Source organism: Phaeodactylum tricornutum, chromosome 1, assembly GCF_000150955.2.
Source record: "Phaeodactylum tricornutum CCAP 1055/1 chromosome 1, whole genome shotgun sequence".
Taxonomy (NCBI): Eukaryota; Bacillariophyta; class Bacillariophyceae; order Surirellales; family Neidiaceae; genus Phaeodactylum; species Phaeodactylum tricornutum.
The window spans coordinates 1,207,193-1,231,129 of NC_011669.1; the positions used below are offsets into that span (position 1 = coordinate 1,207,193).

The window sequence follows — 23,937 nt, forward strand, 5'->3', positions numbered from 1 at the left end:
TCTGCGCTGGAATCAGTAGGCGTTCTACGAGAGAACACGTATTTTGTGGGAGTCGGGAAATCCCATCACTCTTCTTTGAAAACATGTTGATACTCTTTCGACAACCGTCACATCCTTAGCGATCTTTGTTCTGTCAAAGACGCTTTTCGTAAATCAATCATAAAGAGTGCGTTTTATGCATTGGTACGGCCTGGAGCCTGTGCATTTCACATCTGAGGAAAATCCCGAATGTCTGTTTCACGTCCACATAAGAAAACGACCTAAAAGTTTCACTAGAGGATTCAGCAATTTTCGATTCTCACTAATTCTTACCCTACAGAGCCCCAATAGTCCTGCCGGATTTAATGTTCTGATCTTTGCCTGTGCCCCCATTACGGGAAGTTTCGTGTATTGCGTTGCGGTTGAACAACCTGTGCAGTCTTGGAACGTGGTTCGAAGCCATGATGAGTTTGTATGTCTTGGTCAGGCATTGAGGCAAGTCTTAAACCTTCTCCCGCCGTGCCCTAGCCTTACCGACATCCAGGGGAATTTGCAAGCCGCCGTTCAGGCGCGAAATGAGCTCCAGAACTGGCTGACATCCATCTTGATGTACCCCGGCGCACGCGAAGCGCCGTCGCTATCTCAGTTTCTTACAGTGGGTGTTAATACCATGCCTCCGCATTACGAACACGCGGCTTGGACTCAATTCAATGGAACACCTGTCGAGTCATCCGCGGTAAATTCGGGCCTTTTAATACAACCAGTAGGGTCTAGAAATGGTAACCTTGATGATATGGAAATGGCGGATATGTTCGGGGATGAAGCCGGCGGTCATGGAGAACCACCAGATGAGGTTGATGATGAAGAAGAGGATTATGTTCCATCCGCGTTTGAACGCTACAAGCCAGCGGACCATTCCATCACAGCTGAGGACCAGATGGATATGGTAGGTGAGGTCGAAATGGTCGAAGATATTGGCTCACTTGCTCAAAGCCTTGGTGCATCACACCTGGGGCGATCGTTAAATTTGCAGGCTGAAATGAAGCACCCTAGTCAGCAAAGGACATTTCAGCAGCCCGTACAGGGCTTAAACGTTGGAGGTGCAAGTCAACAGCAAAGACACGGGCAGCTTACGGGAGGCCTCGGCAGTGCCATGGCGAATGCCGCTGAGCGTTCGAACGATGGATTTCATCAGGTTGCTCCGACATCCGTACCGAGGTTGGATTCCTTCAAAATGATTCGTGTGATTGGCAAAGGATCATTTGGTACGAAATGACTGCAAGAATTCAATTTTTTCTTTCTGAAATCTGCGACTCTCATCCAGCTTCGTTCAAACTACAGGCAAAGTTTTCCTTGTTAACGAAAAGAAAACAAACCATATCTATGCGCTCAAGGTGCTTCGGAAAGACAATATAATAAGGCGAAATCAGGTCGAGCACACGAAGACCGAACGTAGTGTTTTGGGCTATGTTCGTCACCCATTCATTGTTGGTATGAACATGGCCTTCCAGTCGAAGGACAAATTGTATTTTGTTTTGGACTTCTGCGCAGGAGGGGAGCTATTCTTTCACCTTGGCAAGCTTGGCAAATTTCCAGAACCTCGTGCGCGGTTTTACGCAGCAGAAATATTGACAGCGCTGAACTATGTGCATTCTCTGGATATAGTTTACCGCGATTTGAAGCCCGAAAACGTCCTCCTTACTGCCCAGGGTCACATTCGACTGACAGACTTTGGTTTGTCCAAAGAAGGAATCAGTAATAGTTCTTCTGGAGCGCACAGTTTCTGCGGAACACCAGAATATCTCGCTCCAGAAATTTTGAGTCGCCAAGGCCATGGTCGAGCTGTAGATTGGTGGAGTCTAGGTGCGTTGCTATACGAAATGCTTACAGGTCTTCCACCGTTTTATTGTCAAGATCGCGACAAATTATTCCATAAAATTCAGAGCAGCGATCTTCTTTATCCAGCAAGCGTATCCTGTTACGCGAAACGCGTTTTACAAGGACTTCTAACAAAGGATCCGGAGAAACGGCTTGGAAGTGGCAAAACTGATGCCACGGAAATTAAGTGCCACATCTTTTTTGAAGAAATTGACTGGGACAAACTTGCACGCGGCGAGATTTTGCCGCCCTGGAGACCAGAAATATCGGGCAACCTCGATACTAGCCAGTTTGACAAGGAATTCACGAATATGCCAGTTTTCAGTCCCCCAAGTATGCAGCGCAATCACGTTTTTGGTGCTACACCAAGCGACTCCCACTTTGAAGGATTTACGTATACAGATCGAGGAGTGCTGCGTGGATATGAAGCAAAGGCCGGACGTTAGGGCACATGATCGTTCAACTAGTACAATCCTTTAATGTTAACAAATGACGATATTATACGTTTGCAAATGTTATTCCGTTGATATTGTCCAAAGTATCTTTGATGTAGATTTTTTGATTAAAGTCGAACGCAATTGAAGGCACGAAATAGTCCTGCTGAGTAAAGAGTCTCGCACTGAATATCCATCATTCGTGTCCTCGTAATCATTGCGCGCACATCTTGGTTGTATACACATCCTTTCCCACCGAACGATGCCGCCATTTCCGCCGTGGCGTCCTGATACAAAGCGAGGAAGGAGTTCGACGACCTACTATTCTCCAAAAGGAGCATCTGTCCTCCAGGTTTGAGAACTTGAGCTAACTGATTGAGACATGCCATGCCCCCGTCCACGCCCATAACACAGAGAGAAAAGCTATCGACCACTGTGTCGAAACTGCCTTTGCCAAATTGAAATAGCAGTGCACTAGAAGCGTCAGCTTGAACAAAACTGATTGGAAGACCCTTGAGATTGGGCAAAGCATCGGCTTTCGTTTTCGCTTCCTGCAACATTCCACTACTAATGTCAACCAGCGTAAGTGAAGATATCTGAGCTCCGTCGTACCTGTCTAAATTGAGCCCAGTACCAACCCCAATCTCTAAAACATGTCCTCGTGCATTTTGAAGCAAATCTGTTCGGGCTTGATCGATTCCCAGAGCCGAGGATGCCTGCCCCCCGTCGAGCTTATCGTACGAAGAAGCATAAGAATCGTACTGTCTAGAGGCTTCGGAAGGAGACATGGCGCAAACTTTTGAGGGCGACATGTACAGGAGCGGGGGGAGATAGAAATATTGAAGTAAACCTCGGCGTGTAGAAACATTGCATTCTCGAAACAACGGGAATGCACCATCTTGCCATTGAGGGGTCACATTGTTGTGATCTACTAGCAGTGCCGTGACCTCGTTTTGACGGAACAAACAAGAGAAAACGAAGAACAAAACAATGTGGCGGCTGAGTGTCAACAAAGATATCACCATAGCGATTGATTGTAATTCCTGCCGGCAGAGAACAAATTTGCCGGGCGCTGCTTTGACTGGTCACCGTATTGATGCTTTGCTGGAGAAGTCCTCGCTTGCATAATCCCCCTCTGCAATGTGATGCCCAGGATCGGGGTTTTGCATTCGATTCTGTGACATGTTGGTTTTCATCACTATCATGTAAAGTGCCAACTCATCGTCAGTCGGTTTCAATAAATGAAGCTCTAGAATCCGATCAGCAATATCAGGCTTCTGTGATACTACAATAAATTCTTGATCATTCTTTTCCCACCTTCGTTTCACTGTCAACCGATGATTTGTCTCGAACAACAAAATACGTTTTTCAACAGCAGACCCTTGTGAAGTTGCCTATCGAGCATCGCATCCAGGGATAAAATTGCCTGCTGCATATCCCATAGAAGAAGAGCATTGTGGCTAGAGGTTTGGGGTTTTACTGATTGGATTTTGACTGTCAGAACGATTGGGATGTTTTTTTGTCCATCTCAACGATTGCTTTTGTCCTTTTTTGGTGTTACTGTCGTTCTTCAGAAACCCGTCTTCGGGTTTTTAGTACACCCCGAGCAGGCAATATCGACGACATTCGTCACTAGACTGCATGCTACTTGGTCCGATTCCAAAGCTGTGCGGGACTACCAAGACTTTCTCTCTAGTGGAAAACAGGAAATCGAACTGGCTTCCGATGGTCCGTCCGTGATCGTTATGCCGATGGAAGGAAATCATATACTCGTAGATGGTCTACTTTCCATGGGAATGGGAGACGACGTCGTTCTGACGCCGGAACAGGATCTACCGCCTGAGATAGGAGGCCGCTTGGAATATCCTATCTACATTGCAGTATCGGCGTGGCAACTTGATGATTTTCTCAAGAACTTACCCGATAGCTACAAACACAGATGTAACGACTTTGTTTTCTTTTCAGGTGGTCTACAGTATGGAAACATTGAAGACGTTCTGAAAAACAGTGGTTATTGTCGGGATTCCATGACCCAGGTTTTGGCCACCGGTCTGCATGTAACGCCCATGAAAACAGTACAAGACCTCAGCACCAATCTTGGACGGGATGCGACCGGAGAGGAGAAGGTAGGCAGGATTGCTTGCTGTTTGTGACGCTTATCTTATGAAAATAAATTATTTTAACCCGTGATACAATGATACCGAATTGAAGATTGCAGGTGACTGCGCTAGCTGCGGGAAGTGGGCGGGTGCAATTGCCGAACGTATGGAGCGAAGCAATATCAAATGCCGAACAGATTTTTATCGGGAATGGCGCCGGCGCATGTGGGAAAGGAGCGTTTACGATGCTGTTTTCAATTTGGTGGTGAGTTATTTCTAACTCCACTTCAACGCACTACTTTGCTTCTCGGGTTTTGCTCTAACCGTTTTTCCAACATCACAGGGTGTTTTACGTGACCAACCAACTACAGTTTCAGAAGTTGCGGCCTTTTATCATGAAGAAGTAAGCGATATTGTTTGGGACATTTCTCAGCTATTGCGTGGTTGGAAAGCGCTGACGCTGACGTATGGTTTTGAGGAAAGGTTGTTTGGCGTGGCCGAATCCACAGGTAGTGGTCAGTCTTGTACCCTTGTTGACGAAATGTACCCCTACATCTGGGGATGCCCAGTATTCCTCGAAAGCTTGCCCTTTACGGAATACCTCCAATACGCGCAACAGGAAAAAAATCTTATTCCGAGCATTAAGCTTCCGCAGCGAAGCGACGATTCGTACACATCGTCAATGCGAAAAGGAAATCTGCGAGCTAATGGAGTTGTCTAACACACGAAGCAGGATTTGTTTTCGTACGGATTAAGATGTCTTTTGCGTGACTTGTCGGTCTCTATTTCCTTGTATGTGGGATATGGGAAAGTCTGTATGATCTCAAACTTATCGAATATCTCAACCGGCACCTTCGTGGCTAGACGACGGCATACCACTACTAATATACTGCGCTTCAGCTTCCCGATCCTGCGTCATGTCAGCATTATATTAATACCACTTTTCACTTTGGCTCCTCGAGTCTCGTTTTCGTACACTAACTTGAGAGTGCCGATCTCTTTCCGATTTGATATTTCAAATACGGCGTCAATTGTTGCTAGCATTAAATTCCCGACAACATCCTGAAGCCGTGTGCCGGTTTGCTTGAAGTCCGGCCCAGGATTTACTTCTAGCAAATAGACATTCCAGTTGTCATCCACCAAAAAATCAAGACCATAATGCTCGAAGCATCCTTCAATTGGTGCAAAAACCCCGAATTCTGATTTGTAGGCGTTGAATAGTTCGGCAACAATAGACTCCATATCGCGAACTACGTTCCTCACCTTCGCACAAGCATCCTCCTCATTTTCACAGGTGTTATCTCGAAGCAGGATAGGAACAATCGACTGTTCATTCCAAACAAAAATACAGTTCTCTTCGCTAAAGCCAGGGTCCAAATCCTGATACGCAGTGTTTGTTATGTGAGAGAACAGATCTTTCGTGTCGCAATTCTTGTACTTCGTTCCTGAGCAGAGAGCTAGACATTCTTGGCAAAAATAGACTTTAATTGCAGAAACAGCCACGACGTAAGCCCGAATGTGAAACTTGCGTTTCCGCAGCAGTAGCGGCACTGTAATGTATTGTTGTAACACCCTACATGAATAGAAACATAAATTGTGAGGGCCCCTTGCTCAATTTACTCCAGGTACATGGCTCACAGCTACGCACCACTCCCGGATTTGTGGCTCACTCCAGCAAATATCCACTAACTCCTCATAAAAATGGATAAGAAAGATCCCAGCACCTTTGTTCACGGTACTCCCTTTAAGGATCCAGATGGGAAAAGGATCGCCATCACATTGACTACCGTTATAATTGACGCATTGCATCAACCGCTTGGCTTCAATTAGGCTTTGATCTAGCCTCCAGCGACGATTCAATGTACCCGAGGTTATCGCTGGAGATCCCATAGAAACAACGAGATCTGCAAATCCTTCATGGTTTGTCGTCCCAGCATTATCGTCCCAGACGGACCAGGTATCCAGGATTACTGTTTTTGGTATGCAATAACTAAGGATACTGTTGGGGTGCTTACAGACATGCCGATGGGTATAATAAGCAAGCTGGGCTTTCCTGCTTAATCCTTTCCGGATACAGTACGACGAGGCGCCATGCTTACCCGCTAAGACTGCGTCCCAGTCAATGCGTTCGTACTCGGCCCACTGGAATTCACAATGACCTGGAACCTTGACCGCATCAATTCCTTCACCCGGACCCATGGTGACGAGAAAAATATCCGATCGCTTCAGAAAGGCTTTTTGGACCTGTTTACGTGTGTAGGGCTCATCAATGTCGACAAAAATACTTTTCTTGACAGCCTTCGGCGACAACACCGCAGCCGCTATTTGCTCTTGGGGTAGCTCGGCCTGCAACCCCAGAACATGAAAACATCCCGTTTCATGGACAGAAAGACAAGTTTTGGTGATCATTTGGAAATCTGACATTCCTGTTTACTATACCATTTAAGTCTTGGGTAATTCCATTCGTCCGATCCTCACAGGACAACGAGGGTCGCGCTTGGTACCGGCATCTGTGACGGCGGCATCGAGTTTGACCATTCGGACTGCGAATAATTCTCCTTTCAGCTTGTCCGGAGCGACATTGAATGTCACTTACAATTAGTGATTGTCTTATTCTTCTCGTTTGTCATCTCTAAATAGGTTTCTGTGTCGCGATTATACGTGTTAAACGTATCATATATCCCCCTCGAATTTTGACAGATCCCTTTGGGCGGAATCTCTAGAACACACCAACAAACGTATAACGACAAGAAGATTCATCGAATTGCAAATCTCAGACTGTGAATCAAAAATTGCTGACAAAAGAAAGAACTCCTGCAGAAACGCGATGCAAAGATTTTTGCACACGTAAAGCACGGATGAGAGAGGATGTCTTCCTTTTAACGTCAGTTTTAAAGGAAGCGTCAAGTGCGTTTTTACTTCCGTTAATGAGTGATAACCCCGAGGAGTTTGCTTTACATTAATGTTAATGACGACTAAAATGAAAGCCATGGCGGGTCAAATTACCCTGCTGCGTGGAGGCTGCTTGTTTGGAAGTCCGTGCTGTTTCTTTATTCCATCACGCTTGTCGCTGGAATTGCGGGCGTCGCGTTCCCAGTCCACTAGCACAATGGATCTCGTCGATTCAAAGGAATGCACTCCTTTAACCTCAACGTTGCACTTCTACGAGAAGCGCGACTTCGACCCATCTTTGAAATCCTCACCAAAAATCTGCAAGGATCTCGGGAAAAGTAACTGGCATACTCTTTTAAATGCCTCAGCTAGTCGGTCGCTTCCCTTCATTGTTGAATCTTGTGAGTTGGACCTAATCCAAGCCGCTAAAGACCGCGACTATTACGACAAAATTGTGTTGCTTGTCAGTTGCTGCGAGTTAGACATTCCGAGAGACAGTCATGAGGAATCTACGCTGAGTGGACGTGGTGTGGGACAAGCGCTCAGTTTGTCGCGTCGAACCGCCAATTTCTGCAACCGCGAAACTGGCTTCCTGCCTGAATTGATCTTGGTGCCACCACTTCGCTGCATTATTGAAACCGCAATGTTCAGTTTTCCCCAAAGTTCTCCTCACAGTTTATCGGCCGCCGAATGGATATGTCACCCACATGTACAGGATATTGTAGCGCATCCATCTAAACCTGGAGTGTCCGATCCCCAGCCATTGGTGTCCGCAAAAATAGAAATTCTTGAAAATACCGACAGCCTGCTGCAGTGGATTCAAAAACGCAGTGAGCGAGTCATTGTTGGTAAGCTCAATTGTTGTCTTGGGCCTTGGTATGCTGCGACACCCGTAGTGAGCTACCTAATCGGTTTCTTCTATCGCCTAACAGTTGCCAGTGATTCCCCCTGGTTGCAAGCTTTTAGCTGTTCTCTCCGGTACAGCCGGGGAGCAGAATGTTTCCGGGAAGGAGAGCTGAGGGCGGTGGGCCTCCACTTTCTATGACCAATTTTTTGTAATCAGAACTGCTCGCTCCACGTTCTTTGCGAGAAACGTTGCACGTGTTGTTTAGCATTATGGTAAGGGCTTAAAAAACCTTCACTGAAAATCGAGCTCTGCTGCATCGCCATGCATTACGTCTTTATCCGGGAGAAGCGCCTAAACTTGCTTTATAACTTAATTTATTTACTGTCGATCGCAATCCCTGTCACTTACATCTTTGTGAACTAACAGAAAAGAGGTTTCGAGAAGCTAATAGCTATCTAACGCTCATCGAAAGCTCACTACACGTTTGGCAACAAAGACAGGCTGCCCTAAGTCGACCGGTACGCTTGAGGACTTTGCAGACATCGTCATATTGGCCGAAAATTCGCTCATCTTCCCAAGTTTGAGAGGTGGAGATGCGGCAACAATTTTGCCCATGGAATCTTTCGAACTCGAGGCTAAGAAATTATGAAGATATAGGCTGTAAGTGATCATTCTTTAAAGCCAACGTCAAATAAAGCAACTCGAACTTACCAGCGTTGAAGGGTATATTTGATTTAAAAGTCGACTTGGCCAACCTGAGGGGAATGAACACATGTCTTGGTAAGATAACCCGTCATCGCGCTTCCTCGGTCGAGGTGAAGCGACGTAACTCTGAGACTTTGAAGACTTACCCTGTCAACACAGTTTTGTTGGTGAGGATCTTTGGGACGGTTGTCATGGTACTGTGATTGATTGAGTGCGAAAGACTGTCAACTTGTCACGCAACAAAGCAAGCTGGAAGACATGCGCTGATTTACTTTCCCAACGTAAAATGAGCAAACAGCACTGTTTTGGCCGATGCTGCTCCACAAGTTGACATATACAGCGAGAGCCGCAGTCGACACAACCCACCGTAAGTGAGAAAATCTGATGCCATAAGGCAGTATGAATGTGAGACGTCCTGACATGTCTCCTTTCATGTCTGTGTCAATCTAACTGTAAGGTCGAAAAGTTGGAATAATGATAGCTCAATCTACTTGAGTATACACGAGCAAAAAACTACCCAACTGGATTACCCAAATGTCAATCACTTTCCTTACCTACCCTTCTTTTGCACATAACGTAAGTGGCAGTAGTTCGTTCTTCTGGCAGACTAAATCCACCTCACGTCAGCCAGTCAAGAGCTTTTTACAAGTTTAAGCGTAAACGTCGGCAGCGTCGAGTTGATTGTGAGACGCAACTCACCAATTTACCTTCTACAGTAGTCACTTCTCAAGAAGATCGGGCAGATTTTAACCGAAGCATTTTATTGACTGTGAAAATCATTTCTTTCTGTTTTTACCGAGAGTCGCTTGATTTTGAGGAAATTCGCTAGCCGTAAAGGGGATAAGAAAAATTGGAAAGCTTATTACAGGGGACAGAACGTGTCCACAGTCAGTTTAAATTAAGTAGCTTCATTTGGTGTAAGTATGTTATTAAGTATTCAAAGTATATAAAACTAAACGCCAAAAATTTGCACGGATGCCGACGTTGCCTGCCAAGATAGTTATCGCAGGGCGCCCGATGAGAGATCTCAGGACAACCCACTTGCCACCACAAAGGAAACAAGTTTGTTTTGGTAGCAAACCTCTCCAATGGGCGGGCCGGGCGGGCGGGCCGGCTTGTTCCCCAAGACTATGCGTACTATTTGATGGAACCGCAAATAGTTGTGAAAACTGACAGATGGCGCTTAGGGACTTCTACGCTCCTGTTCATTGTAGTCATTTGGGCTGGAATTGCATCTTTCCCTGCCGGGGCAATACGTTTGTCGGCAGATTTTTCCGCTTCATGGAGAGAAATGAGAACAAGAGAACTCTGAAGGGAAGCAGACAATAGTTCAAACCTGCCGTACGGGGCTGGCTGGATTAACTTACGGGCTTAGCAGCCTTTTCCGGATCCTACCGCTTGGAAACGGAGCCATCGCCGTTTCCACAGTTGTTCACAGGCGGAGGTGAGAAACTGCTGTTGGGTAATTGACCGGCAACGGTTGGCATCTGACAGTGACTCGAATTAACGGCGTTTTATAAATGGTTGAATACTTAATAACATACTGGCGCCAAATGAAGCTACGTAGACTGAACACGTTCTGTCCTCTTTTGCAGTTAAAAGTTTTCCACTTTTCCTATCCCCTTACAGCTTGCGAATTTTCTCCTCGATTTTGGTAAGGCAAGAAAGCATCATGTCAGCTACCAGTAAACGGAAAACCATAGTATATTGGACGTCTCTCTTTTTTAATTTACTTACAGTTTCCAAAAAATCTCTGGAAAATGTTATATAGCATTCGTAGTATTTCTTGCTGTTTGTTTAAAGATAGACATGTCTTGTATAGAATGCAAGTGGGTACCAGTAGCGGCACAGTAGCGGCAAAATTGGCTGTCATCACTCGAACACGGACGGATTAATCGACTGTGAAGTACGTATAAAATAGTTATTGCTGCTCATCGACGATGGAGATCTACTCACGTCGAAGGAGGGACAGGTAGCTGATTCTAATGATGCCTCGAAAATCTCTTGTCTCTCGAATCTTCAGTGCTTGGGCCTTCTTGCTCCCTGATTCTTCAGCAAACGGCTACAGTTTCCACAGGAAAGAGCAGACCTTGACGTATCGGAACCTGATCCGGACTCATCCTGGTGTACATTGCGGACACCTATATGCTCATCCGGGAGAGAGGTCAAGCACCACAAATCTGGAAAAGAAAGTTTTAGCTTCCGCTCAGGCAAAGTTAGACTACGACAGAGTTGTAGCAGCAATGGATGGAGGGAAGATCGATACTACAACCGAAATGTTCCCAGATCGCGTACCTACTTCCCAGTGGTACGTCGCTCTTGCTGCAGCTGGCGCAGCGGCGGGCGTTTCTTTTGTCTTATTTCAAAATATATACATTTCCGCGTTCGTTGTGGCGGCTGTTCTTTTAGCTGCCAGTCAAGACCCTTTGGACGAGGACGATAATGTATACGGAGCGTTGGCCCGCCTTTTAGGTCGTGCTACTATTCAGTCAGTCGAAGCTTCGCAACCACGAGTGAGAGCTCTGGCACGGGCCGTGTTGACAGGAGAAGAGGAAATTGGAGAGCTGAAGCGGCATATAGTAGAGTTACAGGAGGAGAATCACAGGTTGCAAATTTGGATTAGAAGAAGAGTTTATGTTGATGAAAATATTTCTGCTTTCTCTTTTGATGAATTAAAAGACCAAGCTAGATGCAACGGCATAAAGGTTGGAGGCACCAAGAAGCAGCTTCTGATGAGATTGCTTGAAGCGGAGATAGTTTCAGTCGACGACTGACAAGTACGCTCCAGCTGCTGAAATGCTATCCTCAACTAACCGACAAAACTCAGATAAATTGTGCTAGTTGGAATACGTGAAACGCGTTTCATATTAAGGTTCCATAGGACCAGTTCTATATTCCAGTCCAGCAACGAGACGCGGACCTCCCACGTGCGCAGCCCACATGTCCATACGCGCTCCACTCAAAACGTCGTCGACAAGTGTTAACACCAATCGGGCAATCAAGTTTGCAATCTGCGATCGAAGCATTCCGCTACCAAGTGCTCGCTCATGCCAACGGTCAAGGAACTTGAGGTTATCGGAAAGCCTTTCCGCAGTGGCTTGGACTGCGGACTCAAATTCATGTGTATTCGCGCGCCGTCGACTAAAGCCACCGCCTGTCGTGCCAATGTGGCGAATCATATCTTCTTCAGTAATAGGGGTGAACGCAAAAGATAGGCGGTGTCCCAATATTTGAAATTCCATGCCTTCGAAGAAATCAGAAATTGCTGCAGTTACAAGTGTGATGATATTTCCAAGCAGTGCACGTTGCCACGAGAGAGGGAAGAGCTGCAATAAAGGAGCGGATAGCTGGCAATGGCTCAGTAGCGTCTCCACCACTGCATCTCGCTGCATAAAATCATCTCCTTCAAATGAGCGATTTTTACTGCGTTTCTTTTTCCGCACACCCCGCCTCATAGCGTCGCTCAAAGCTTCCTGAGCGTAGTTCCCACCTGCTCCGCTTCCAGGAATAATTCCCGCTGCAAGTGGTGGTAGATCAGGGGTCTGATCCATAAATAGCCGAATATCAGAATACGCCATTATGTTGACCCCGTGAATAGCTGATAGACACCTCGCCAGGACTCCCATTATTGCTGTACAAACCGCCTTATATGCAGCCGTTTCTGCAGTTTCCCCAATCTTTTCACCAAGCCCGTTCCTTAAAAGCCAATTCCCAGAGTTTGTGTTTCCATTTCGTCTCCGTCTACCAATTTCGACGTCACCAGCAATTGGTGTTCGTAACTCATCGTCCTCGTCGTCTTCTTCATTTACCGCGTTCCGCCACAAATCGGTATGGTTGAGCCTGACTAGACGACCACTTGAAAATAACATATCAAGATAGTCATCCACAAGATCTTTCGGTGGAAAATTGAATTCTCTTGACACCTCGTCTGATTTGTGGGACTTTGAGCCAGTTTTGATAGGATCCGGGTCAAGCTGTCCAGTATAGTTCCACAATGGATTTGGACGACGCTGAATGAAATCCTTTTCACAACTAAGCTCCATTATCCGCTTTTGGCCTGCCAGTATTTGCTTGTCAATCTCGGTGACTCGCTCTCGTCTCCGCATCTCTTGTGCCGCATCCCTTTGCTCCTTGACAATGAACGCATATTCACCGTCCTTGGAAATCTGCTCTTTGCGCCCAAATAGACCACGACGTCTCCGCGTCACCGAACTCACATTAGAAATGAGATCTACTCGAGCGCGCGCTCTATCAATTGCTGCAATACGTCTTTGCACAAGTCCTCTATAGGCTTCATCAAATGAATTGGATGGCGGATAGATTTCACGCTTTCCACTTATAAGGCCATGTAACCCAGTGGCATTTGCAGTGACTTTTCGAAATGAGCGTAGTTGCGTGGATAAACGTAGAGAAGGATGTTTTCGCGCAAGACCCAATGTCAAAAAATTGTCGATCAAGGGCCACTTTGGAAACGATTTTAGTGTGAGATAGAACATTGAAAAGGGCGAAATTCATAAGACTCCTTACTCACGTGGCCAGAAGAAGTGAAAGGAGTGGGGTCCTCTTTTTCCCCTGTCTCAGCGTTAGCTCCTTCAAGGTCCACCTGAGGGACAAAGTGGGTATCAGCATGAAATTGCACTGTCGAAGCTGCGATATCATAGAGACCTCCTACCGGCTCTCTAGCTCTCCGCTCAGGATCTGGGATTTCTTGGCTTGCCCGTAGTATTTCACCTTCCGCAGAACGGTTCGAGCTGATATCTTTGTTTCTTCTTCTCCTTTTCGGTTCGTTTCTTTTTCTTGGCAAATAAGAGGCATTTGCAGGAGGTTCTGCTACTGATTTTTCATTCAGTGTTGCAATCGCAATCGATTCTAAATCGTCTTTGTTGTGTGTGTACTGAATTTCTTTTTCTGTAGAATGGTGGTCCATGCTCGGTACGTGACCCGACCAGGCATTAACCCACCATAGTTTGCTATCATTCGCCTCGTAATTTCTGGTTGAGGGTTCGTCCACGGATGTTGGCAAGACGATTTCTTCGTCTCGAAGGAGCCTCGAGGCAAAGGGCGCCACTTTACTGGTGTCTAGAGGAGAAAACAATTGGAATCGCCTGGAAGGCTTGACCACGGTTGAAGCTCCGCCTCGACCTGACCCATTGGATGGCGAAGCTGTCTGTGCGAATCTATTGAAACCGCCTTCCTCAAGAGTTTCAGATGTCTCCTGCTTCACTACATCATTCAACCGGAATATTGAAGCAATTGACCAGCTTTCTTTTTTTGATTCAGGATTTTCAGATTTTCCTCCGGAGTTACGTTTGTGAATATTGGAGTCGATCTCGGGACCTGAGGAAGTGGCTATGGCCTCTTTGCTACAATGAAGGAGAATGCAAAATACCGCCGAGAGCAAGCCAAAGTACATCGAGGCGGAATCAGATGGTGAAAAATCACTGGCCAGACCGCGCCGACGACGCTTCACTCGAAATGTGAAAGCCATTGGATTGATAGAGAGCGTGCACAAATGAACGGACGGAGCCTGGGTCCTCGGGTCGAGCAGCCGGACCTAGAAACCAGACCTCTGTAACCTTCCGATTACGGTTTCGAAGTCGCTGTATACGCTTCCCGGTGACTCAAACCAAGACTATTGAACTTTCCGGGGACGCATAAAATATGGGAGGAAGCTACAGTTAGTACGTTGTCACATTACCAAAAGGTTTTACAGGTAGTATTTTTGGAAGCCGTCTTGGCATCTTGGTCGTTTCACCAAATATTGACTGTGTGAGTTAAGGAATCCCGCTCCAAGGGAATCCTGAATGAGATTGTAAATATACATATATCTGGAATCTGTGACTCTCTAGCTAGAGCTAGCTCTTTGTGCAACAAAACCCAAGAAATGAGCTAAATCGTTGTAAAAGGTTTTAAGTATTTCAACAGCGAGTCCATCAACAATGCTTGCAGATTCTTGGGAAAAGATTTGACAATATGTAGAAGGGCTAGCGTCAGACACCTACCAATATAAGTTTGATAGGTGATTCAACAATTCGATCGTTACAAAGGCTATAGGCGTGTGGCATTCTTCAGGATTGCTGGGGTTGATTCCAGTTCGTAGGAACTAGGTTATCGTTGATGATCTCACGGTGGCAACTCCAGACCAGCTGAATAGCTTCCTGAGTCCCAATACCAGCACCCCGAGGATCCCCGGCCGGACCGAACCAGTGATTCTGAGGTGCTCCCGTCGTACGCGCTCGGCGTCCGGCATAAGTGGTTCCGTTTACGGTATTTGCGAGGACCTTGGTTTGAAAAGACACGTCATTCGAAACAACTGCTGCTGTCAAATGATGAGACATCTTTTCCAAAGCGCTCAAAACATCGTCAATAGTGTCATCGTTGTAAAAGGAAATAACTTGAAATGGAGCAAAAATCTCGGTAACGCAGCTTTCAAAATTCTCTTCCTTGATCATTTCCTCGAGAGGAACAAACACTGCTGTTGGTTTAACGGCGCCGTACTTCTCGGGAATTTTGTGATTCTCCAGTTCCTCGCCACCCCACAAGACCGACGCACCCGGAATGCTTGCGAGTCTGTTCGTATGATCCAGGAACGTCTTGGTAGAGACAGTCAGCGTGGGTCCGGCGGTGAGATCGTTCAGATTTCTCTTTTCAGTTATACTCTTAATCTTTTCGACGAGACCGACTTTCTTCCAATTTTCGTGTATAAAGCAAATTGACTGAGCAGAGCACTTTTGGCCAATAGTAGCATACGCATCCTGATCGCATTGCCACGCTACATAGTCCACATCGCCTACGTCTGGGCCAATAATCTTCCAGTCAAAACCAGCATCCTCAAGACGAACTTTGCCCTTGGTCGCCTCTGCGAGCAGCTCTCCGACTTTTGAGGACCCGGTGAATTGGGTAAGCCGGACGGGCGTTTGCGTAATGACTGCCTGTGCGACTGGACCACGGCAGTTAAGGAAATCAACGTCCCCTTCGTCCATACCACAGTGATGTAGAAGACGTAGAAACTGTTCCATTACAATTGACACTTGCTCCGAGGGCTTAAGAACGGGTTTATTTCCCATGTACAAGGCCCCCATAAGCTGCAAAACAGGAATTTCCAGTGGAAAGTTGAAAGGCGTCACGATGGCGACGGGGCCATACGGCCAGCGGTGTCCAACGCTCATTTGCCCGTAGTGATCTCCTGGAACACCAAAAGATTTGGCCAAACGACGAACGTTGTCACCACCGAAGTTGTTCAAGAATGCAGCTGTGACCCTAACCTCGCCCGCAGCCTGTGCGTGCGATTTAGGAACACACGCCTGAATAGTCTGAATGAAAAACTCAGCGATGTCCGGTTGCATTAGAGCGTCTCCTGCCTACAGGTTGAGATTGTTGGTGAGAACAACGCGCTCGCCGGAAATGGGGCATAGTGCTACGATGCGCGTCTCGCAGCTACTCGAGTTAATGCAGATTGGTGAAGGCAGTGGCTTCGTACTCACCTTACGCGAAATCTCTCCGTAATCAAGGTAACGCTCAGGATTCTTCAAAGGATTATGCATGCCACTCTTGGTGACTTTTCGCAGCGAATCCAAGAATGGCTGGATCTCTCCAGTCTGCGTGTCGGGGACGGTGAAGATCGGGTAAGCATCCCTGTCGAGGGGGTGAATAATCTCGATGGTCTTGCTCGTGCTGGTTAACTTTCCGTCAACAATATTCGGGACAGCGTACGGCTCAGCGGTCGTGCCTAATGCTTTGGGGTCCATTGTGGCCCACGGAATTGACGACATGCTGCGGCGGCGGACAAGTATGGACGACTTGGTCATAACCGACGACAGTGTAGCCTTCGCCGTCCGGTTCGACATGGATTGTAGCATCACTGTGTGTATCTTCCTGTTCCCGCGGAGGTGGTAAAGCGGAGTCAATAGTGTCTACTAATACTGGAGTGGAGTGGATTGCAGTGCACGATGAAATGCAAGTACAGTTTGCCACTATCAACAATATATATGCGTATGATGTGGTCAACGAGCGAGCAGCTGTGCCCGTCACTATGCATGTGTTTTATGTTAGATCTTTCCATGGCTTTCGAATTTCTTGGAAAACATTAAAGGGACTTTGTTAGTTGTTTACCACTTTTCAAGTAACTGGAATTTAACTGGAATCTCATCGGATTTCCGACAAACATTTCTTGTCAAAACTATCCCACTTGTAGCAATCGAACCCTTCTACTTTAGAACAACGCAGGGCTTGACCTATAGTTGATGTGAAGTCTTCTAGAGGAGAGCACTTTGCAGCTATCTACAGAAAGCCCCTAGCTAAAAGTCAAATGGCACTTTTTAACCTTACGAACAGTCCACTCCATGACGGTCGCCTTTAGTGTTTCTCCACTCGAAAATTAGCGTGAGTAAGGGAGCTTTCGGTTCAGCAATTTACTTCAAGCCGACAATCGATGTTTGTTGCAAATTAGTTTTGAGGCGCATCGACCAGCACGACTTGTGCGGGTTTTTGTAGGCTCCCTTCTCCGATATCCGAATGGGGTGCTGCTTTCCGCAAGAAAGATAGCATTGCACCAAATCTGGATTCTTGTTTTATGCTCAGCGGTCCAAGGGGTGGCACGTAAAATCTCCAATCCCAATTTGAAGGCAATTCTTCGTCAAGATCAATAGAAATGGCTCTCCGCACGTCCGCGAAGGTCGAAGTGAATCGACACGGTAACAACACAAATCCAATCTCCACTTTATCTACGGCCCCCAATAACTTTCGTTTAACTTTACAAAACATTTCAGTACCGCTTTCCGAAGTTTCGACGTAACGTGCAGGCTCCCGCTTCTCCATTATATCATTTCGTGCCAAGTCGAGACTGACACTACTTTTTGCACGCTTAGTTCTGCTACCTTCAATGAGACAGTCCGTTGGACGCTTTTTCGCGTTCACCGGAGTCTTCTGCGGCGATGCCGGTCTTGCTGCTAACGAAGCTTGGGGCGGAAATCCAAGCTGGTTCCATTCTAATCTTTGTGTCAGAGGTTTGCTCTCTTCAATTATTGCGGCTTGGAAAGCCTTTCGAAATTGGATATAACGGCATTTCCCTGCAGCCTTCGCCGCCTTTCCCATATAAAAGCTATCAACCAAGCCTTCCGTCCAGCCTTGAATTTTTGTCGTAGGAAGCACCGCAAAAGGGGCCTCCTCGCATTGAAAGAAATATACCAAGTGCTTCTTGCCCAAGTTTTTGCGAGCGAGGACTCGAGCATCTCCAACAGTTAATCTTGGGTCGTAGATGCAGCAAGGCCACCAGCCGTAGCCATTGCCTCCTTGAGCCCAGCATATCTCAGCGAATCTGGTAGTAAAATTCGGCGGCAATGAGCTTACGAGCTGCTCGAGCCCATCTCCGTCATCTGGAAGACAGTTGTCTGTAGAAATCAATGAGATTCGAGTGAGCTTTCTTGATGGACAAAACGATGAGCTGAATGAACATTATTTAGTACGTCGAGCTCACCACAAAACCAGTCATCTTGCGGAATTGATTTCAAGGGCGGCAAAAGACAGTATGTATGATATTCACCATTGCAGCCTTCACACAAAAGAATATTCGTGTGATCCCTATCGATACCACAAACGAGACAACCAGTGCTGCGCGGAGCTTCTCGAAAACCCGAATCTCTCGTCCTGGGCTTATTTGACCCTGCGTGTACAGAACGTGGCTTGCGAAGATTCCCGCGTTTCGTTGATTTGAGTGATGCTTCCAGCTTCTCGAAAACTTCGATTTCTTTTAGAAGCATCGTTCGCTCCGCTGGGGAAAGAAAAGAACCTCCCGTATCGTGCTCCATATTGTGCTAATCGTCACACACCTTAGCGACAGCAAGAGTCGGAATGAAATTGATGAGGAAAATAAGGTAGCCCTGGGCGGGGGACAGCTTCTGATCAGATCTGGAGACAGAAGTACTTCGCTCACAATCGGATTGTCGTCGTGGCCATTACCAGTATGGGTTACGTCTAACACTATAAGACGAACGAGCGCATTCCCCTAAACCTAGACAGCCTATGATACTTTTGAAATACCTTCTATTTAAACTTTTAAATATTCCATTCTGATACTTTTTTAGAAGTGAAGGTTTGGTGTGGACCGCTCATTATTTCCCACCCATCCATCTCCTCGCTAGCTAGCGCATGACCGGTAGTTTATTGTCGTCCCTGATTGCTTCAAAATTCAACGTCAACGCTTCAAGTATCTTTTCGGTATTTTCTGGCTATGCCGAGACCCGTCCTTCCTCCTCCAAGGCTATATATAATCTGACGAAGTTAATCGGTTGACTGCTACTTGAGTGTTAAAAAGGGGCTGGTAAAAGATGAAAGCAATTTTACTTCTCACTCTTTATCTGGCTTATGTTGATCTCGGTAGATCCGCCCCAAATCACGGGAATTGGATCTCACAGTCAATGTCAACAGGCAGCGCTCAAAAGCATAAAGTTGGAGAAAAAAATAAGAAACAGAGTTCGTTTACAGTGTTTACATCTACAATTAACGAAGCACGTCGCCATTTGGCTGCTGCTGCAGTTGCCAGAAGTAGTTCAATATTTGTAATGTACCCTATGGATACTATCAAGGTGAGATCAACTTTCTTCGAGAAGTGCATTATTTGACCATTTCTCTGCTAACTGTGATGTTCGGACCTTAGACTCGCATGCAAATGGACCAGGCCAACCCTTTTCGACTGGCTGGCATATTTGGTGGGGTTGGTGGATCTCTTGCTGGCCAGGTCCCCTACGGGTACGCTGCGAACTCTCTTTGATGTTATTTGTTTGACGTAGCAAATTGTAGCCCATCTCACGTATCTTTTGCCCAGAGTGTTGACTTTCGGTTCATACGAAATGTACAAAAAATCGTTGTTGTCTCAGTTTCCTGAAGTAAAGCCGATCTTCATGTACGCCTTGGCAGCCGTGATGGGCGATCTCACAGGGTCAGGATGGCTATGTCCCTCGGAAGTTGTCAAGCAACGGATGCAAGCTGGTATGCATGGATCCACCAAGGATGCTGCTGTCAGTATTTGGAGATCTAAGGGCCTTGTGGGGTTTTATGAAGGGTACTTTGGTGGAGTTGCGCGTGATGTACCCTTTCGTGTTGCCCAGCTGACTTCGTATGAAATGACGAAGAACCTCTACCTACGGCTTAAGGGAAGAAAACTCGAGGAAGAGAAAAGCAAAACCCGGAAACGCAAAAGCACGGCTGAAAATCGCATGGAACTCTCATCTGTGGAGGCAGCAGCTTGTGGTGCTATTTGTGGAACTTTCTCTGCCGCTGTGACTGCCCCCCTCGATCGCATTAAAACCCTTCTTATGACTGACAGTGCTGCATATGGAGGCTCAGTAGCATCATGTGCCTCAAAAATTGTGCGTGAAGAGGGCATTCGAGGGCTGATGACGGGAGTAGTCCCTCGTGTTATCTATATTGCTCCTTCGGTTGTCATATTCTTTGTCGCCTACGAGCAAATGCAACAAAGGCTGCGGTATTTCTAATAAGAAAAGCAGAGCTCTCTAAATTTAACAGATATCTCCTTGCTGTTGGTGACTTTGCACTGGCGCTGCAAATTTAGCTGCGAAAAATTCTGATTGTAAGGATTCGAGCGCCTTTAGTAGATCGCTTTGAGCAACTTCCCGATCGGCTGACACACGTGAATAAAGCTCTTCAAGCTCAGAACGGGGTTGCTCCGCATGTCCACGAAGCTTACAGTATCTGGAAGCGAGGACTCCATTCAGGCAAAGTATTTGATTTTCTAGAGCTTGATCTTTTAGCGGGCGATATGACGCCGCTAAAAGCAACTGGCCAACACACGACAATCGCTCTTTCGAAAAGAGTCGACGATGCGTTTGCTGTAAGTCTTCGTCACGCCGTTGGGGAAGTAGAGATGCCGCGATAAATTTTCCTATAGTCCCGGTATTCTCCAAAAGACTCGTAACCCAGGGATATATAAGCGCATCAGAGATTGGACCATATCCGCATTCAGAAGAATGGTATATGGCCCGGGAAATTGTATCATGATGAGACGTAACTTGAGTGCTGCGAGGAGGTGAATAAAGATTTCTGCGTCAGTGAAGGCAGCTTGCTACGCCAACTTTCACATATCAACTTACATTCGTAATGGATATACTTGGGCGTACAGAAGCCGTATTTTCCGGACACTATTACGAATCGTTTTGTTCGTCTTCTCCAAGTTCAAAACAAGCAAAGCAAGATTTCCTTCTCGTTCTTGTGTTTGAATGGCCGATTTTGCTTTCTCCAACTCTGAATTTGCAGGAGTGATTACTGTGTCGATCGCTTTCAAAAGTGCAGACTTTCGTATAGCTGCCGTATTGATGACATCAAGTAGACATTGCAACGTTTCTTCTTCAGCTGCTTCTTTTATAAATGCCCAATGGCTGTCTGTCTCCGAAATGGACCGACGTCCCTTTTTTTGCGATTGGCTGCGAAAAGGGGTAAATTCTGTGCAACCTTCGAGCTCCGTTGCCAACTTCATAGACCGTGACCATGCCGGCGCTGTCAACAAAATTTTGTGCGGGGAGAGAGATAAGTACATCAGTGCACTGTCAAACGAGAAATTTAGTTTGTCAATCGAGCTGTATCTGCACTTACCACAATACTTTCGAAGTATTGCATTAGAGGTAGTTGTCTTTGACTCCGCCCCGCCGCTCACATGGAGTGGCAATACCGAACCATGGCTCGCGACTTCAGAGTCTGGGCAGTACTCGTACCCAAAGTCCATATTTTCGAACCGCACCAGATAATGGGCGTTCCGAGCTTCAAACGTCAAGACAGTACCACGTTGAAGCATACCGAACGTTTGACTGTATGCAGTTACAACTGATCCCACGGGGATACAGGACTTCAAATCATAGGCGGCGTGGGATGCACCTAAATTTTGTTGAAGCAGCCGGACTCCACTTCGAAATTCGTCCCTTTCATGTAGCTGTTCAGAAATAAAGCAGCGTGAAAAGCGACGCGGCTTCGCTTTTATCCCATGTAAAGCACGTCTGACACACTTCCATTCTGCTGAATCTAAACTGATCGTTGGATCTACACCAAACCTTCTTGCCATTTTCGAAAGAGCACTGCTATTGTACCTAACGCAAAATCGTGAGCATATGGAACTCGATGAATGGCAAGACCGACGGTAGATGAAACTTACCAAGCTTTATCAAGGTCACTGTAAAAAAACTCATGCGACACCCAAGTCCTCGCGCTGCTTTGAAGAAAGTTCATGAGTCTTAAAGACCAGAAAGAATAGTGTTGGTCAGAGTAAAGCCCACGAGGGGGACCAAACACCGATTCTTTGGGAGCGAATGATTCTGCCTGTTTGATGCTGCCCCAGCGAGGCAAAGTCATAACGATGCCCTTGTTTCGGAGCTTCTTTGGCAACTTCAACGACCTCTGCGCATGGTTTATGTCCAGCAATATGCTCGATCCAGGTTTATTCCTTTTCGAATGTAGCTGCTTTCGTCTCTTCCAATCCAAAGCATGAAGCAGATTGGGATAGCTTGGAGAGGCTTTCCTTTTGTTTTCGTTATTTGGCTTCGTTCTTTTAAGCCCATTCTTCATCTCTTTATTCATCTTAGCCTTCATTCCTTTTTGATTCTTTCGTTGTACTTGTTCCTGTTTTTTTCGCTGCTTCCCCGAACTTCTTTCGTCGTCATCGTAGGTCGATATTGAACGCCTGCGCTTCCGAAAAGCGGAATGAAAGGGTCCAAGCGTCGGCTCCAGCTCATCCAATGCCCCTTTTAGTATTTCGAGACCTTTCTCACTCTTTTTTTTTCTGAATTGACGAACCATTCCTCTAGTGCATCGCCGACCAGACCCTTTCGTTCTAGAGGAGCCTGTTTTAGATGTGTTGTCTCTTACGAACGATTCAGTACTACTCCTATGGATCCCAGTAGCCCGCTTTAACCAGGCGAGTGTGCGTTTCTCGAGTGATTCAACATTTTCCTTCTGAATTTTTGCGACAAGTTTGTGGAAAAACTCTCGCCCAAGAACATGGTCTTCTTCTTCGTCTTTAATTTCTTCCAGCAAAACCTCTTGTCTTTCATTGGCTGGCCCAGGAATATTCAGCTGAAACTCAGCCTGGTATGCAGTGAGCCGGTCCATTCTGTGCATGAGCAGAATCACGTCGTCTTCGTTTAGCATATCTTGAGGTCGACACTTCGCAACGTACAGCCTAACCAAACGTAGCGTGTTTTCATCGAGGTATTCTGGAGCGGTGGATCCGTTACGCGTATCAATCTCTTTCATTGGTAATTCCTCATCTGCAGTATCATACGGCGAACTTTCGACCAAAGACTTTTTTTTAGTAGAGTGATTTGATGGCAGGGATGGATCAGCCTTGGAATTGCCTTCGGATCCCTGAGATATAATAAGAGGGATAGAGCCAATCGGTTCTCCCCCACTTTTCTTGTTCAGGATTTCGACAAGAGCTGTGCACCGATCTAGAAAAATAGATATCGTTAGCGTATACAGTGCTCCAATGATGAAAACACGCTGCATTGCTTCTGCGACCTACCGCAATACCAGTCTTCGACTGGGACTTTTTCAAGTGGAGGAGTTAAGCAGTACGTATGATATTCTCCGTTGCATCCTTCACAAAGTAATAGTCTGGAATAGTTGTCATCCATTCCACAAACGCGGCATCCTTCATCAACAGATTCCTCTGCACTACTTCGTGGCTTGCCACTTTCGCGTTCGTGTGCCACGGCTTGATTGAAACTTTGCGTCGGGTTGGCATTTGATGATAATTTTTGGGATTTGCCGATTGGAGGGAATTTTTCCTTTGTTTGCAGTGGGCTTTTTGTCATTTCTTTACTTTCGTGGGCATCGTGTATCTCTGATTTCTCGTTTGTAGTTCTTGAAGGAGTCGACTCCGGCTTCATTACTGACGAGGGAGCATTGGATCGCGCTGTACGTGGGGAAGAACGCAAAACGGATGGCTTGCTGCGATTTGTTCTCAATTTCTCTTTGCTTTTGTCCTGCTTTTTTGCATTCTTTCTCTTCATGGTTGCTTATCAAAAACGGAAGTATAAAATGTGGTACAATTCAATTTTACAGTTAATGCAAATTGGAGGCAATGCAGCAGAATTGTGAG

The 23,937-nt window shown here is 46.3% G+C and overlaps 10 protein-coding genes across 10 annotated transcripts; 4 read left to right on the forward strand and 6 right to left on the reverse strand.

Annotated features, from left to right (window-relative positions):
- Positions 1-1,195: 1,195 nt before the first annotated feature.
- On the forward strand, positions 1,196-2,303 carry PHATRDRAFT_8996 (predicted protein; the record flags this gene model as incomplete). Its single annotated transcript, XM_002176707.1, has 2 exons — positions 1,196-1,244; positions 1,321-2,303. Coding segments are annotated over 2 exons (1,032 nt in total), but the record flags the coding sequence as incomplete, so codon positions are not given.
- A 116-nt stretch (positions 2,304-2,419) lies between these two features.
- PHATRDRAFT_31900 (predicted protein) lies at positions 2,420-3,316 on the reverse strand (the record flags this gene model as incomplete). The annotated part of the gene is made up of 1 exon (XM_002177204.1): positions 2,420-3,316. One exon carries the CDS (start codon positions 3,314-3,316, stop codon positions 2,420-2,422), a length of 897 nt encoding a protein of 298 aa, XP_002177240.1.
- A 1,515-nt stretch (positions 3,317-4,831) lies between these two features.
- PHATRDRAFT_42815 (predicted protein) lies at positions 4,832-6,814 on the reverse strand (the record flags this gene model as incomplete). The annotated part of the gene is made up of 4 exons (XM_002177205.1): positions 4,832-5,300; positions 5,339-5,963; positions 6,039-6,360; positions 6,406-6,814. The coding sequence occupies 4 exons, from the start codon at positions 6,812-6,814 to the stop codon at positions 5,232-5,234; spliced, it is 1,425 nt and encodes a 474-aa protein (XP_002177241.1). The 3' UTR covers positions 4,832-5,231.
- Positions 6,815-7,192: 378 nt separating this feature from the next.
- On the forward strand, positions 7,193-8,327 carry PHATRDRAFT_42816 (predicted protein; the record flags this gene model as incomplete). The annotated part of the gene is made up of 1 exon (XM_002176708.1): positions 7,193-8,327. The coding sequence occupies exon 1, from the start codon at positions 7,353-7,355 to the stop codon at positions 8,325-8,327; it is 975 nt and encodes a 324-aa protein (XP_002176744.1). The 5' UTR covers positions 7,193-7,352.
- A 2,462-nt stretch (positions 8,328-10,789) lies between these two features.
- Positions 10,790-11,608, forward strand: PHATRDRAFT_42817 (predicted protein; the record flags this gene model as incomplete). Its single annotated transcript, XM_002176709.1, has 1 exon — positions 10,790-11,608. The coding sequence occupies exon 1, from the start codon at positions 10,820-10,822 to the stop codon at positions 11,606-11,608; it is 789 nt and encodes a 262-aa protein (XP_002176745.1). The 5' UTR covers positions 10,790-10,819.
- Positions 11,609-11,678: 70 nt separating this feature from the next.
- Positions 11,679-14,322, reverse strand: PHATRDRAFT_42818 (predicted protein; the record flags this gene model as incomplete). Its single annotated transcript, XM_002177206.1, has 2 exons — positions 11,679-13,297; positions 13,366-14,322. 2 exons carry the CDS (start codon positions 14,320-14,322, stop codon positions 11,702-11,704), a joined length of 2,553 nt encoding a protein of 850 aa, XP_002177242.1. The 3' UTR covers positions 11,679-11,701.
- A 580-nt stretch (positions 14,323-14,902) lies between these two features.
- On the reverse strand, positions 14,903-16,681 carry PHATRDRAFT_31906 (aldehyde dehydrogenase; the record flags this gene model as incomplete). The annotated part of the gene is made up of 2 exons (XM_002177207.1): positions 14,903-16,195; positions 16,319-16,681. The coding sequence occupies 2 exons, from the start codon at positions 16,679-16,681 to the stop codon at positions 14,903-14,905; spliced, it is 1,656 nt and encodes a 551-aa protein (XP_002177243.1).
- Positions 16,682-17,132: 451 nt separating this feature from the next.
- Positions 17,133-18,667, reverse strand: PHATRDRAFT_42820 (predicted protein). Its single transcript, XM_002177208.1, has 2 exons — positions 18,310-18,667; positions 17,133-18,208 (listed from the first exon to the last, which is right to left on the reverse strand). Exons 1-2 carry the CDS (start codon positions 18,638-18,640, stop codon positions 17,280-17,282), a joined length of 1,260 nt encoding a protein of 419 aa, XP_002177244.1. The 5' UTR covers positions 18,641-18,667; the 3' UTR covers positions 17,133-17,279.
- A 726-nt stretch (positions 18,668-19,393) lies between these two features.
- Positions 19,394-20,721, forward strand: PHATRDRAFT_17555 (predicted protein; the record flags this gene model as incomplete). Its single annotated transcript, XM_002176710.1, has 3 exons — positions 19,394-19,417; positions 19,489-19,580; positions 19,657-20,721. The coding sequence occupies 3 exons, from the start codon at positions 19,394-19,396 to the stop codon at positions 20,324-20,326; spliced, it is 786 nt and encodes a 261-aa protein (XP_002176746.1). The 3' UTR covers positions 20,327-20,721.
- On the reverse strand, positions 20,694-23,650 carry PHATRDRAFT_42822 (predicted protein; the record flags this gene model as incomplete). Its single annotated transcript, XM_002177209.1, has 5 exons — positions 20,694-20,733; positions 20,942-21,344; positions 21,441-21,928; positions 21,994-23,284; positions 23,359-23,650. 5 exons carry the CDS (start codon positions 23,648-23,650, stop codon positions 20,694-20,696), a joined length of 2,514 nt encoding a protein of 837 aa, XP_002177245.1.
- Positions 23,651-23,937: the final 287 nt, after the last annotated feature.